Source organism: Saccopteryx leptura, chromosome 4 (genome assembly GCF_036850995.1).
Source record: "Saccopteryx leptura isolate mSacLep1 chromosome 4, mSacLep1_pri_phased_curated, whole genome shotgun sequence".
NCBI lineage: Eukaryota > Metazoa > Chordata > Mammalia > Chiroptera > Emballonuridae > Saccopteryx > Saccopteryx leptura.
Window position 1 is genome coordinate 187,567,134 of NC_089506.1, and position 15,730 is coordinate 187,582,863.

Consider the following 15,730-nt stretch of genomic DNA (forward strand, 5'->3'; position numbering starts at 1 on the left):
TACCCTTTTTACCCAGTCCCCCGTCCCCTTCCTCTGGGAACCATCAGTCTTTTCTCCATATCCATGAGTCTGTTTTTATTTTATTTGTTCATTTATTTGTTCTTTAGGTCCCACATATAAGTGAAATCATATGGTACGTCTTTCTTGATCTGATTTATCTCACTTAGCATAATGCCCTCTAGGTCCATCCATGTTGTCACAAATGGTCAGATTTCATTCCTTTTTATGGCCAAGTAATGTTTTATTGTATATATACCATTTCTTTTTTATCAACTCATCTATTGATGGGCACTTGGGTTGCTTCCATATCTTGGCTACTGTAAATAACCTTGCTGTGAACATAAGTAGGCCTATAGTCTTTAAAATTAGTATTTTGGGTTTCTTTGCATATATACCCAGAAGTGAATCATGGGACATACGGCAATTTCATTTTTAATTTTTTAAGGACCCTCCATACTGCTTTCCACAGTGACTGTAACAATCTGCATTCCCACCAACATTGCACGAGGGTTCTTTTTTTTTCCACATTCTCACCAACACTTGTTGTTTGTTGATTTATTGATGTTAGTCATTCTGACAGGTATGAGGTGATATCTCAATATAGTTTTAATATTAATTTCTCTGACAATTACTGGTGTCGAGCATCTTTTCATATGTCTGTTGGGAGTCTGTATGTCCTTTTTGAAGAAGTGTCTATTCAAATCCTCTGCCCACGTTTTAATTGGATTGTTTGGTGGGAGGTTGGCTTTGAGGTGTACGAATTCTTTATTAATTTTGGATACTAACACCTTATCAGATATTTCATTGGTAGATATCATCTCTCATTCAGTAGGTTCTCTTTTTGTTTTGTTGATGGTTTCCTTTACTGTGCAAAACCTTTTTAGTTTGATGTTATCCCATTTATTTATGTATTTTACCTTGTCCAAGGAGATATGTCAGAAAAATTATTGCAATAAAAAATATCAGTGATTTGTCATAAACTAAATGACCATATAGTCATTGGTTCATTTCTGAGCTCTTTATTCAGTTCTATTGATTTATATCTCTGTTTTTATGTCAGTACCATGCTGTTTTGATTACTAAAGTGTTATAGTATAGTTTAATATTAGGTAGTGTGATACCCTCAACAACTTTTTCCCCAAGATTACTGTAGCTATTTAGGGTCTTTTGTTGTTTTATATAAATTTTTAGATTTATTTGTTTTTGTTCCACAAATCATCACATCTCTTGACAGTTCATATTGTGAATCAATAGTTCTAGTATGAAATTTGAGATTCCACATTTTTAATAACCTTCCAGATACTGCTGATGATACTGGTCCATGGACAATATTTAGAGTAACCATATTTCATGTATAGTTCAATACTATTTTCTTAACATGTTTGGAAGAAAGATCCTTTAATTTGTCCTTGCATAAACCATAGTGCAAAGTCAAAAATTTTCTAGGTATATTTTATCTAGAATATTACAACTTTTTCCTGGCGGTAGAATACTATCCCGTATTACCTATACCTAAACTACTTTTAGAATTCTCCAAGGGACATACTGATAACACTGAGCATTTAACACAGTTATTCTATCTTTTGAAATTACACAGCTATGTTGTGGGTAGGTTGGTATAACTGGAAGCAGAAGGTGAAGAACAGTATAGACCTTGGGGAAAAACTAGATTAAGATAAGTTTTTTTCCTTTTATAGCTCTGAAATATACACATCCCAATTTAAGCTGAATTGCTTTTTCAGTTTTTCCCATAGAGGTTTGGGAGATTCATTTGGATTTCTCATCATTTACTTTGTGATGCTGTACATTGACCTGCCTTATAAAATACCTTTCTTCTCCTTTAGCGCTGTCTGATCTGGAGATCGTGGCCCAATCTATTATCTTTATTTTTGCTGGCTATGAGACCACTAGCAATTCCCTTTCTTTCCTTATGTACTTTTTGGCCACTCACCCTGATGTGCAGCAGAAACTGCAGGAGGAGATTGATGCAACGTTTCCCAATAAGGTGAGTGGGTGATACCTGAAGAGAGAGGGAGAAAGTAAAGCTTTAGCAAGCATGCCTCCTCATCACTTCTTAGGAGAATGTTTTTAAGAGCATAAGCATCAGGTCCTTTACCTGTGCTACTTAGGAAGAATGTAAAAAGACTAAAACAAGAAATATAGGTAATGTGTGCTATTCACAGATATATAAGATCTTTGAAAAAAGTGTCCTGTTGTGTCAGTGAAAATAAAAAATCCCTCAGTGTCAATTAACAATAGGAATTTATTGCTCAAGTGTCTGGGTAATTACACATTTGATATTGACTGGACTTGCTTTGATCTGGCTCTTGGCTCTCTAGTATGGCCTTGGCTAAGCTGGCGGGGTAACTCCACCTGTTTCTGATACTCCAGACAAGTACTGGGTGTGTTCTTCTCAGGCAAGAATCCCATCATATGGGTGCCTTTCAAACTCTACTTGCACCACACTTAGCCAACATTACATTGGTTTAAAGCATGGCACATGGCCAACCCCAGCATCATAATGGGAGGGCTCGAAGTTAGATGATTAAGGGCATGGATATTGGAAGGGGTGGAGAATTGGCACCATCACTGTAATCTACTACCTTTGGAAAACTTTGCAGTCTAGTAGAAGTCTGTTATATAATAACGAACATAGGGTAGAAAATAGGAGACATGAGTTTGAGTCCAGATTGTGGTTTTGGACAAGAGTTAAGACCTTTCTGTGTCATAGGTCCTTCAGATATAAGGTAAAGATACATTTTAACGACCCACTAAATTAGAGATTATCTTTCTTCTCTGGGTAAGCTTATACTGGGATTCATTTTATTGCAGTAAGATGGAAAGGTCACTAAGAGACAGAGACTAGCTAAAGCATTATGTTTTCCCTTTCTTATAATAACTACAATAACAACAACACTGATAGCTGACATATACTCCTTACTACATATGTCTGTTCTAAATGCCTTATATCTATAAATGAATTTAATATATTTTAAAAATGTACATCAAAAATAGAAACAGAATCACAGATAGAGAACAGACTGACAGCTGTGATAGAGGAGATGGGGTGAGGGCCTGCATAAATAAGGTAAAGGTTTTAAGCAGAAAATATCCCTCATAAACATAGGCAACAGCATGGTGATTATCTGAGGGGAAGGGAGAAGAGGGTAAAGGGAGGATAAATGTGATGGAAAGAGACATGAGTTGGGGTGATGAACATACAATAAAATATGCCAATGATATATTATAGAATTGTACACCCGAAACCTTTATAACCAATGTCACCAAAAAAATTCAATTGAAAAATTATGTATTAGTCAGGATAGGCTAAGTTATGCCACAGCTACAAATTAGCCCTCTATTCTCAGTGGCTTTACATAGCAAAGGATTATTTCCAACTCACATTCACATGTCCAAAATGGATTGTTAGAAGAGGATGGGAGTGGGAATCTCTGCTCCACATAATTACTGGGAAATATAAGCTAAAAAGTAGCTGCACTCTCTGGAACACACAGCCTTCGTGTTGGTTGGGAAATAAAGAACTAGAGTGTTGCTCACTGGCTTTTCAAATGTTTTGGCCCTGAACTGACATATGTCATCTCAGCTCACAGCCCATTCTCAAAGCTGATCTCCCCTAACCTCCAGTGGGCTGGGAGTTGTGGCGACTACATGGATATTGAGTGAGCAGTGACTGTCTCTGCAGTACAGCCTTATGAAGTGTCATCTCTAATTATCTCTATGTAAATGTCAGCAAACTGAGTTACAGGAATGTGAAATAACTTGTTTTAAATTTTTTTATTAATTTTAATGGGGTGACATTGATAAATCAGGGTATATGTTCAGAGACAACATCTCCAGATTATTTTGACATTTGATTATATTGCATACCCCTCACCCAAAGTCAAATTGTCTTTCATCACCTTCTATCTGGTTTTCTTTTTGTCCCTCCCCTCCCCCCGCCCCCTCCTTCTCTTTCCTCCCCTCCCCCCATTGCCATCACATTCTTATCCATCTCTCTGAGTCTCATTTTTATGTCCCATATATGTATGAATTCATATAGTTCTTAGTTTTTCTGATTTACTTATTTCACTCAGTATAATGTTATCAAGGTCCATCCATGTTATTGTAAATGATCCGATGTCATCATTTCTTATGGCTACATATGTATATATGTACCAAAGTATATATGTACCAAAGCTTATAAAAAACTTGTAAAACTCAACATCAGGAAAAAAATAATCCAATCAAAAATGGGCAAAAGAAATGAATAGACACTTCTCCAAAGAGGACATACTGATGGCCAATAGGCATATGAAAAAATGCTCAACATCACTAATAATTAGAGAAATGCACATTAAAACCACAATGAGATATCGCCTCACATCAGTCAGAATGGCGCTCATCAACAAAACAACACAGAATAAGTGCTGGCAAGGTTGTGGAGAAAAGGGAACCCTCCTGCACTGCTGGTGGGAATGCAGACTGGTGCAGCCTCTGTGGAAAACAGTATGGAGATTCCTCAAAAAATTAAAAATGGAACTGCCTTTTAACCCAGCTATCCCATTTTTAGGAATATACCCTAAGAACACTATAGAACTGTTCCAAAAGAAGTGCATCCCATGTTTATAGCAGCATTGTTCAAAATAGCAAAGATCTGGAAACAGCCTAAGTGTCCGTCAGGGGACGAGTGGATGAAATAACTTCTATACACAAGTCATATGGTAGTGGTAAGATGCCACTACCCAAAGCCTTAACTTCTACAATATTGCCTCTTTAATATAATACCAAGTGATACCATATATTACCCATACTGTTTTCAGATAGCTGACAAAACTGGAATTCTTCTTGGCACGTAAAGATTGGGCTTTGGGGCTGGAGAAGCTTGTTTGAGATCTTCACAGTTTATAGTCAAGCCCTGAAGCAATAATAGCCTGGGACTGTTCCAGCAAGGCAGTAAGGACTAAGTGAGGTCCCCCCTCTTTATAACTTCCACTAGAATGAAATTATGTGCCCTGCTAGCTGGAATACAGCCTACCTGTCTTTTGCCAAATTTAGTTTAGAAGGGAACTCGTTTCTCTTTAACTTATTCATAGAATTTCTATATAATAGAGTGTTTCTCTCCAGATTTTATACATATCATTTAAAGAGTTAACAAGCAGGATTTTCATCTAAAAATCAATATGCCAAATAGGGATTTTGCTCTTTTACACATTCTCTTTCTTTGGTACAGAATTATGGCTTCCCTTTTGAAAGGAAAAGTGAGTTTGGCATACTTTAGTTAAAAGTAAGGGTCATAGTCTATTAGTCACATTTGTTTACATGAGAAAAAAATCACTACATGGTAATGTGAGGGATTTCAGGTCTTGCTTAGGGAATTGTCCCAAAGGTCTCCATAGTCATAACTACTCCACACATCTCAATGGGCCAATAAACAGGTCAAAGGACATGATAGATATTAAAATGTCTATTAAGTCCTAAGGTCTTTTACCAAAACACATTATTCTTTGGAGCTCCTAACATTTCTATAGAACTGTATTGACTGAGTTGAAAGTTGATCTCAAATCTCAGTTTATCAAAATCTGTTTCTCTCTTCCCAGGCACCTCCCACCTATGATGCTGTGGTACAGATGGAGTATCTTGACATGGTGTTGAATGAAACTCTCAGGATGTATCCACTTGCTGGTAGACTCGAGAGGCTCTGTAAGAAGGATGTGGAAATCAATGGTGTGTTCATTCCCAAAGGGACACTGGTGATGGTGCCAATCTATGTTCTTCACAATGACCCAGCGCACTGGTCAGAGCCTGAGGAATTCCGTCCTGAAAGGTACTGGGCCTCTGGGAAAGGGAACCCCCATGATCCAGGCTGGCTGGGGCGTATTCTAATATCTGTTAGTACAGATGACAAACTGTGGTTGTACAATCATTTATATGTATATTTTTTAGAATTTTGTTTTTCTTATTATGAAAGTGATCATTGTTCGTTGACAAAATTTTACAAACTCTAGACTACAGAAAATTGTATCTGTTGATAGTCTTAATATTTTAAGATAAACTTCATTAATAATGTGATATATGTCATTATTAACATTTTCTAAGCATATATAGATTTTTTAAATTAAAAGAGTAATGTATTTTATTTTGTACTGCTTACCTTAACTGTAAACTATAAACAATGTCCTATTAAATATAACCACTATATATAAGCATACTTATGTATAAATGTTTATGTGTGTGACTATATGCAAATGCCATAAATTAATTAACCATTATCTGATTTTAGAAACACAGGCTTTTTTATTTCTTTAAGTTTTTCTATGTTGTTTTCTTTAGCTCTCTAAATTTACTACCAGTGTTCCCACATTCTGTTTTTTACATTGGCTGCCATGCTAGCATCATTGGAGTGCTTGCTGACAGCCTGAGAGGTCCTCACCCCTGATAGCTTAAGCAGCCTCTTTGAGCACAGAGGTAGACAGAGATCCTCTGGTGCTGTCTATGACTGCAGTCCTGTGTCAGCTTCCTCCTACTCTCAGTATATGGTGACTCTTCCAAAGTCATCTGCTCTCTAGAGTCTGAGAGAAACTCCCTAGGATGATATTTAACATATTCTTCTGAGTATTCAGAGCCACGGTCCAGCTTTGGAAACAGCTTAAACTCTAGAGAGAGCTGTTGTTCCCATTTATTGTACTGGTGCAAAAAAGTAGAATGAATTATTGAGGGCACTAACTGGGATCTAGATTTTCCTAATATCCCTAATTGGAGGAACCATACCTCATTTGCCATGGTGTTCTTCGTAGTAGCTTAGTGTCTACACATAATGCTTGTTGAAAGAAGAAGTTAGATATGACCAAACAGTCTGTTTTCTGGACCAAAGGATCTCTATGGCTCCTCCAAGCTCAGTAGTTTTTCCTACTGTAGCTTCATGAAACCAGAACCACTGACTTTATTTCTCTTTGATCAACAAAGATCAGTGTCAGGAAGTGGGCAAGGTGTGAGAAATTTAAATGTTAAAATATGCCTACTATGGGGAATTTTTTACATTTACACAAATATACGTGTATTTGACATATAAAAAAGCATTTTCTATGACACAGTTTATAAATTAATTTTAATGCATCTATGTGTACTCAGCACCTGCCTTATAGCCATCAGCCCATGTCCCTGCCCCATCCACACACCTGTACTACCATCCTCCTGATTTCCATATTATTTTAAGGCACACTATTTGTAAATATTCCAGTGTTTTCCAAAATATAAGAGCCTTTTAAAATACATAACCACAATGCCATTATTACATTCCCAAACCCACATTTTTCCTTAATATAATCAAATATTGAGGAACCAAACTTGAGTAAAACATAGGCTTAACCTTCAAGGAATTTATAGCGTAGTAGAACAGAGAGACAAGGAAACCAGTGATTATACTAGAGGAGCAGGATATGCCCATGTAAGTGATCTGACTTAAGCTATTCAGTGGGAGGGAGAGAAACAGAGGAGATATGTGAGGAGGGGAGAGGAGGGAAGAAGGGGAAAAGTAAGAAAAAGAAAGAGAAAGGAAGGAAAAAAATAACAATGTGACTAACGAGAGATATGAGTCTTACTTTCTTCCTGCGTGAGCATGTGACCAACATGAGATTGATGAAAGCAGGAACCTATGTTTCCTTTAATCAGTCTCATTTCCTACTTGCCTTTCAAAGTATGAACATCTCAACAACCAAATGTAATTTCAGTGTTTAAAGATAAATTTTCCTTTAAACAGCATTCATCTTGTTTCTTGAGACTAAAAGCTCCTATAGAGTAAATGGAATGGAAAGGACCTATAGCTTACAATTCGCACAGCAAAATAACCATTGTAGGATCTCACTGACTAGCCCACAGAAGTATACAGATTCGACTGATTGAGAAGCCTAAGTGAGAACAACCCCAATATGTAGCTATCATGGCTTTTATGTTTCATTAACATGTTTTTATACTTTTGTGGAACCAGGTTCAGTAAGAAAAACAAGGACAGCATAAATCCTTACGTATACATGCCCTTTGGAACTGGACCCAGAAACTGTATTGGCATGAGGTTCGCTATGATGAACATGAAACTTGCTATCATCAGAGTTCTGCAGAACTTCTCCATGAAACCTTGCAAAGAAACACAGGTCAGCCACTTAACACGTTACCACTCTGCCTGCATAAATAATGATTGATTGAGAGTTTTTCTTAAACTGAGGTGTTCGTGTGTGTGTGTTTGTCACACACACACACACACACATGCACAGCTTGAACTGTGCATATGTGTATATATATGTGTGTGTGTATATATATGACTGTGCTTATTCATTATTTAATAATTTGTTCTGTTGGCCAGAGAATCAATTTGGAGCCACCTGTGACCCTTAAGATCCCATTAGTCTGGAGTGCTAAACCGTTGGCTTTATAAATAGCCAAACTATAAAGGCCATCTAGAATCAATGCAGTTAGCATGACATGATGATGCAGAATCCTTTGAGCAAAGTTTCAAATTTGGTTTTACACCCACTGGAAGGAAGGAAAGGAAAAGCACTGTGCACAGTCCTGAAGTACATTGATAATAACAGGGTTGTGAATTTGAATGATGCTCTTCTCCACCAGTAGTGACAGAAGCTCTTGTGATAGTGGTTCTCAGCTACTTGCTGCACAATGAAATCAGTGGGAAGCTTTAAAAAACTCGATCCCTAGGTCATCTCAGATTCTAAAATAATTCATCCTGTGCAGCTTTAAAAGCATCCTCTTATGTTTTCATATGCAGCTAAGGTCGAGAATCACTGATTAGAGCATTTCTGCCTGATGTGAAGAAGTCCCACAATCCATGGCCATCCTGGCTACTTTAACTCTGCTTCTGGGAGTCATGCTGCAATTAAATTGGGTTACTTACATCCTAATAAAAATCTTTCTCAATATGTTCTCATCCTTTAACTCATAGTTTACTCCCAAAGTGTCTCCAAAAGACTTCCACATACAGTCCAGAGCCCATTTTTTCCTCTGGTCTGTTTTCGCTTCTGCAAGCTGGTATCATCACTCATACTACCTAAATTAATACTTTTTCATTGAACCATCCAGTTTGGTTCTCTGCTTTATTTGTACCTATGAATGTCTTTTACTCTATCACCTCATTTTATTCATTTATAAGTTCCCAGTGGTACCTTGCAGTCATCCAGGAAATGCTTATAGAGTTTTTGTAGTTGATTTGGCGATATTGGATACAAATTTTAAATTATTTAATTCAAAAAAATTTAACAAACAATGTTTGCAATGTGCTTTTTCTATGTATGCTGGTCTGTGTACAGGGGAAATATATGCATGCAATTTGAAATTTAAAATAGAAAGGTTTTACATTAATAGCAAGATCTGGAATCTGTCCTCTGAAGAACATGAACAATAGTTGCCATTGATTCATGTCAAGCAAGGCTCTTTAATAAGGCTTATTTCTAGGACTCATGCATGTATTATGCAGCTCTTTTTTTAAGTAGGTTTTATCATAGAAGAGGAGGAGGAGGAGGATGATTTCCATCTTAGTTGTGGCTTTGGGCAGCTATGTAGCAGCCCTGTAAGTGTGAACAAACAAGGACTCAGCCCTGAGAAGTAGTGGGCCTCCAGCACACCTACTGTGGGGCAGACATTACCCAAAAGCTCCTCGTCACCCATGGTTGGTGCTTCTCACTCTACAGACAGTTTTCTGCCCTTAAGTCAACTGAGATCAGAAGGTTACTCTGTTAGTGGCTCTCCCAACACTGAGTTTTTGAGAATAGAGCTAAAGTTAGTTGAAACATTGTATAGGTCTTCAGAAGTTCACAATTTACACTCCACACGGGAACCAGGAGATGTTAGAAAACAGGCACAATGCTTCACAAAGACCTTTTCCATAATGAAACTGGAAGGTTTCTACTGGGAGAGGTAACTGCACTTTTAAGAAGGCAAGGATGTTTCAAATAATTAAAATGTATAACACGTACTCGGATCACCTTGCAAGTTCCAGCATGCACAAAATTAATTCTCTGTGGCTTTTCCAAATAGTTTGCCACAATGCCTAAGAATCTGATTTAAAATTTTAAAATCCACTGTTTTGCTTAAAATTTAAACAAAAACAAACACAAACCTATATCATTTGATCTCTGGCATGGTACAGAAAAGGTGCTTATTGATATTTTCTTGAATGAATGTATTGATGAATGCTTTCACAGACCAGTCCTGAGACAGCTTATTAAATATGTGTAAAGAAGTAAAGATATATTAAGCTAAAAGTAATTTTTATATGTATATGAAACATCATTGTCTTCAATGTATCTCATCTACTTTGCTTCTGTTGTTGACAGTGTTTATTAAAGTTGGTAGTAACAAGCTTTTTTAACATTTGCAGATTCCTCTGGAAGTAGAGTTTGTAGGACTTATTCAACCAAAAAAACCCATTGTTCTAAAGGCTGAGCTGAGAGAAGGTACCGTATGTGGAGCCTGACTTTCCCTAAGGACTTAACACTTTGTTCTTCAAGGGAGCTCTACTCACTGACACCAGAGATCTTTGTGAAGAAAACCCAGAAATGAAGATGGGCTTACCCTACTACACTTGATGGATGGCTAGGGATTCTGTACATTTATTTAGCCTTTTCAGTGTCTATACAGAGTGTTATATATTGTGTAATATACTGTTCACAAAAATTAGGGGATATTTCAAAATGAATATGAAGAGATAAAAAAAGAAGCATTTGATTTTTTTATTAAACAAGAACATCATAAAAGCAAATGACAAGTCAAAGAAAGTTGTTTGATTATGCAAATGAGATGCAAAACCAACTTTTATTTTATTGGTGAAAATACCTACATAAAAGGCTGAAAGTACTGGAGTATCTGCACATTTCCTGAACTCCTAATTTTTGTGAGCAGTGTATAAGTGCTTGATATGAAAACCCAGCTAATTGGGCTCTTACACTTCTGTCTCCATCCACCCTCACTTAGTACTATGTACTCTTCCTTACCACTAGTCAAGAATACAAATTTCTCTTCAATTTTGTTGAAAAACTTTAATGACAATAAGAATTATTGTGGTAATGGCAGTAGAAACATTTGTTATCACATGTTTTATTTTGAATACTTTATTGTATATTATATTGAACCACTCAATAAACATCTCCACAATAGTATTATCTATTGCTTTCATGTACAGTAGGGGAAATCTGTAGAACCAAATCAGTGGGAACCAGTGACTAAATGTCTTTGGCCATCACAATCACTGGTTGGGTGGGGACTTTTTCAGAACTTCAATTTGATATATTAAGATAGGTGAGAGTTATCTGTGTGTGATTTTACCATTGTTTAGAAATTATATTCATAATTTTATTCTATCTTTTTTGGAACACTCAGCTGTGGCATTTATTATGTTATTAGTTTTGATTTAATGTTTCACCTCATCTTGCCTGATGATTCTGGAAGACAGGAAACATGTTTTTTTTATATTCTTTGTATGTTATCCTCAACTCCTAACTCTCTTAACACAATGAACATTGAAGAAAGATAGTTCATTGGTCAATTGATTGAGCAGAAATGTATAAGCATTCATCAGTTTCAGAAGCTGCACAGGGTTCTCCTTTTTCTTCTCTGCCCCTCCCCTCCCCTTTATTTCTCCTCCCATCCTTTCCTTTTTTTCCCCCTTTCCCTTCTCTTGCTTCTCCTTCCTCCCCTTTCTCTTCTCTTTCTGATCCCTTCCTATCGCCTCCCCTCCCCTCCTCTCTCCTTCCCTTCCCTCTCCTTTCCTTCCTTTGCTTCTCCTTTCCTTCCTTTGCTCCCCCTTCCCTTCCCTTGCTTTCCCTTCTCTTCCTTTCCCCTCCCTTCCTATTCCTTTCCTTTTGGGATTATTTACTCTTAAAGCCAATAGGCATGGCGCAGATTATGGGCAGACATGCAGGGCAGAAAAAGGAGTCACAGTGGTTCGAACTTGGAGATCAAATAGGGTGGTAAGGTGTCCACATTGGGGGTAGCCCAGTATGGGTGTGGGAGCCCACACAAGGTGATCAATGTGCTCATGCAGAGGGGTGGCCTGGTGAAAGCAGCCAGAACTTAAATAGGGTGTAGAGAACCCAAGTAGGATAAGGAGGGCATTCATGAGTGGAAAGGGATGGAGCAAGGATTGGTTATGTAGAGGAGGATTGATCAAAGAAGTAAACATATTAAGGATAATGAAAGCCAGTTTTCTCACTGTTGGAGAGGGAGTCACTTACTTAAAAAGAGAAAAACAGAATGAACCCTATGGACTCAGAGACTGGAGCTGAACAGATTATATAAATTTATGCTTTTCAGGATAGATAGATAGATTAGATAGATAGATAGACAGAAAGATATTTGTATGCATGTTGTGTATAAAAGCACACATTCTCTATTTCTCTCCACTGATAGGGCTTAAAAACTTTATAACAATGAACACACCTCATGCCCAGATCTTGGCTTATTAATACCATTTCCACTTAAAGGGACCCAGGCTCCTTGGAGAAATGACTGATTTGAGGGCCAGGGCTGAGAAGATGCAAGATGAGCCTGAAACATCTTGTGCTAGAAAGCAAGAAAATACTGAACACTGAGGGAGACCTGTCAAAAAGATATAGAAGCCAGGCTGAGGGGCTTCCCCTGACCAAACCAGGGATAGTTTGAGCCCCATAATAAATAATGGTGGCAAGAAATTATAACTCATTGAATGAAGTAGGAAAAGATGAGTGCATGCAGACATGTACAAATAAATGGGTAAATTGCAACTGGGTGAGTATATTTACACAGTTTCAAATAGTACTGCTCAAAATATCCCTTAATTGCAAAGAGTAAGGACAGCTTCACAGTGGAGGACCCTGGCAGACACTCCCTTAATCAAGTGACCAGGGTAAGCATCATCAGAAAAGAGATGAATTGACCACGCATCACCTGATTGACACAGTGAGAAGAACTCAGCCTTGCCTCTGCAATAGATTTTATACAACTTCCCCCATCTCATGGATATGCATATGTGTTAGTCATAATCTATATGTTTTCTCAGTGAATTGAAGCTTTCCCTTGTAGACAAGCTACTTCCCCTTTTGTGGCTAAAGTCCTGTTAGGAAAGATTATCCCTGCCTGGAGAACTCTCAAACTCCAAAGTGATTGAGGAACACATTTAACTAGTCAGGTACTTCAACAAATCTGTGCAGTTTGGCTGATCTTACAATATTTTTTTTGAGCTTACCATCCTCAATCCTCAGTTTTAGTCAAACATACTAATGGCATTATTTAGATTCAATTGGCAAAATTTGTAGAGACCATCCAGTACTTTGGCCATAAGGATTGCCATTGGTCCTTTTAAATCCATCTTTGGGACTTATAAAATCTCACCGTTTAAGATAATTACTGGATGCCCCCATTCATTTGATTCCTGCTTCTTTTGATCCACAGTAAACGCAGGCATACTTCAATATAGTAAAGGCCTAATTGCTTCTATTGAAAATAACCATGCTTTGGAGTGATGTCAGAGAAATGGAAGCATGAGAAGTCTTCTTTGTCTCTCTCCTTGAAGTTTCAACAATTTTAACAGCTATAATTCCACAAAGGATTCACTGCTCAATGTACAAACACGTCCAAGTGATCTCCACATTGAAACATCTGAAGGTGGGCAAGTGACAGGTGGGAAGAAAGAAGAGCTGAGAGGGTGTCAGGGATGCAGCTCAGAGCTCACAGCCCAGAGCTCTCTGTAGGTCTCATCCTGGAGAGGGCAGGAATCAGGTTGCTGCTGGCACTCCCTTCAGCTAGGAGGAACAGAGAGATACAGTGAACATTCCTGCAGGAGTGGTCAGTATTAGCTTTTACTGAACCCAGTGACTTGGGCAGGGACATGCAGAGAGATGTAGCCACACTTGTCTGGCAATTGATATTGCAGACTGAGAAATAAAACCATGGAAGCTGACTGCCTTTCTTCACATTCCCATAGCTGGCAGCAGGTCCAGGAGAAGCTGTAGCAGTGAGTGTTGGGTTGCAGAGCCCATTATCTGCAAACCCAAGAGCTGGTACTACAGAAACATGTTTTCCCTGAGCAACAGGCACAATCTGCGATTAATCTTAGAGTTGGTTGAAGGCACAGAGGGAGGCTGCAGAGATCTGCCAGTCACCATTACTGGGAGAGCAAAGCAACAAAGGCAGGAGGTAGCTTCCCTGAGTTCACCCATCCTTACAGATCACAGCTGTTCTTCTGGCAGTGTCTGACTTCAGGGGACAACACTGGGATTTCAGATTTGGAACCCCATTGCCCACCACATTCCCCCATGAAATTGGTCCCCTGACACAGTGAAGACATCTATTTTCTCAGGGAACAAAAGTTCTGGAAAGCCAGACCAATGAAAGAGAACTAAAAAAAAACCTTAGTGCCCTAACATGTGGTCCATCTAGAGAATGTTCCATGTGCACTTGAAAAGAATGTATATTCTGCTGCATTGGGATGAAATGTTCTGTAGGTATCAATTATAAATCCATCTGCTCCAGTGTGTTGTTTAAGATGCTGTTGCCTTGTTGATATTTTTTGTCTGGAATATCTATTTATTGATGTCAATGAAGTGTTGGTTTGTTGTTTTTTTTAATTGAAAGGCAGGGAGGCAGAGAGATAGGCCTCCGCATGTGCCCTGACTGGGATCCACTAGCAAGCTCCCTACCGGGGGATGCTTTGCCCATCTGAGGCTGCTGCTGAGGTGAGGCCATGGAGCCATCCTCACCCAGGGCCCACTTTTTCAAACCATTAGATCCATGGCGGCAAGAGGGAAAGAGGGGGGGGGGGAAGAGGAGAGTCAGAGAAGTCTATGATCACTTCTGTGTGCCCTGACCAGGAATCAAACCCAGGACTTCTACACGCTGGGCAATGCTCTACCACTGAGCCATGGGCCAGGGCCTCATTGCAATGTAAAAATCCCGTACTATGACTGTGACTGTATTACTCTCTTCTTTAATGTTCAACAAAATTTTCTTTATATATATATATTTGCTCCTATGTTGAGTGTGAGTGTATTGGTGTTTTCGAGGGTTATATCCTTTTGTTAGATCAATCCCTTTAGTACTATGTAATATCTTCCTTTGTTTCTTTTTATGGCCTTGTTTTGCAGTCTATTTTGTCTGATATAAATATTGCTACCCCAGTTATGTTTTCATTTATATTTACATGAAATAATTTTTCCCATTTCTTCACTTTCAGTCTGTGTGCATCTTTTATTGTGAGGTAGGTCTCTTGTAGACAGCATATATGTATATATGGCTCATGCTTTGTTATCCATTCATATTTGTTTTACATGGGGGCACTATACACCTGCTACCCAACATGTTGCTTAAGACATACTCATCAAATATTATCCAAACAAATATATAAATGTAATGTAGAGATATCATATTCTTTTTTTTTTTTAATAAATTTTTATTAATGGTAATGGGATGACATTAATAAATCAGGGTACATATATTCAAAGAAAACGTGTCTAGGTTATTTTGTCATTAAATTATGTTGCATACCCCTCGCCCAAAGTCAGATTGTCCTCCGCCACTCTCTATCTAGTTCTCTGTGCCCCTCCCCCTCCCCCTAACTCTCTCCCTCCCTCCCTCCCATGTCCTCCCTCCCCCCACCCCTGGTAACCACCACACTCTTGTCCATGTCTCTTAGTCTCGTTTTTATGTTCCACCAATGTATGGAATCATGTAGTTCTTGTTTTTTTCTGATGCA

The 15,730-nt window shown here is 38.2% G+C and overlaps 1 protein-coding gene across 1 annotated transcript in view; it reads left to right on the forward strand.

Annotated features, from left to right (window-relative positions):
- Positions 1-11,162, forward strand: part of LOC136403443 (cytochrome P450 3A12-like) — a 37,071-nt gene extending 25,909 nt beyond the window's left edge. Inside the window, exons 10-13 of the mRNA XM_066382181.1 lie at positions 1,845-2,005; positions 5,598-5,824; positions 7,985-8,147; positions 10,385-11,162. Of these exons, the coding sequence (XP_066238278.1) occupies positions 1,845-2,005; positions 5,598-5,824; positions 7,985-8,147; positions 10,385-10,480 (647 nt within the window). The 3' untranslated portion in view covers positions 10,481-11,162. The remainder of the gene's footprint in view (positions 1-1,844; positions 2,006-5,597; positions 5,825-7,984; positions 8,148-10,384) is intronic.
- The last annotated feature ends 4,568 nt before the right edge of the window (positions 11,163-15,730 follow it).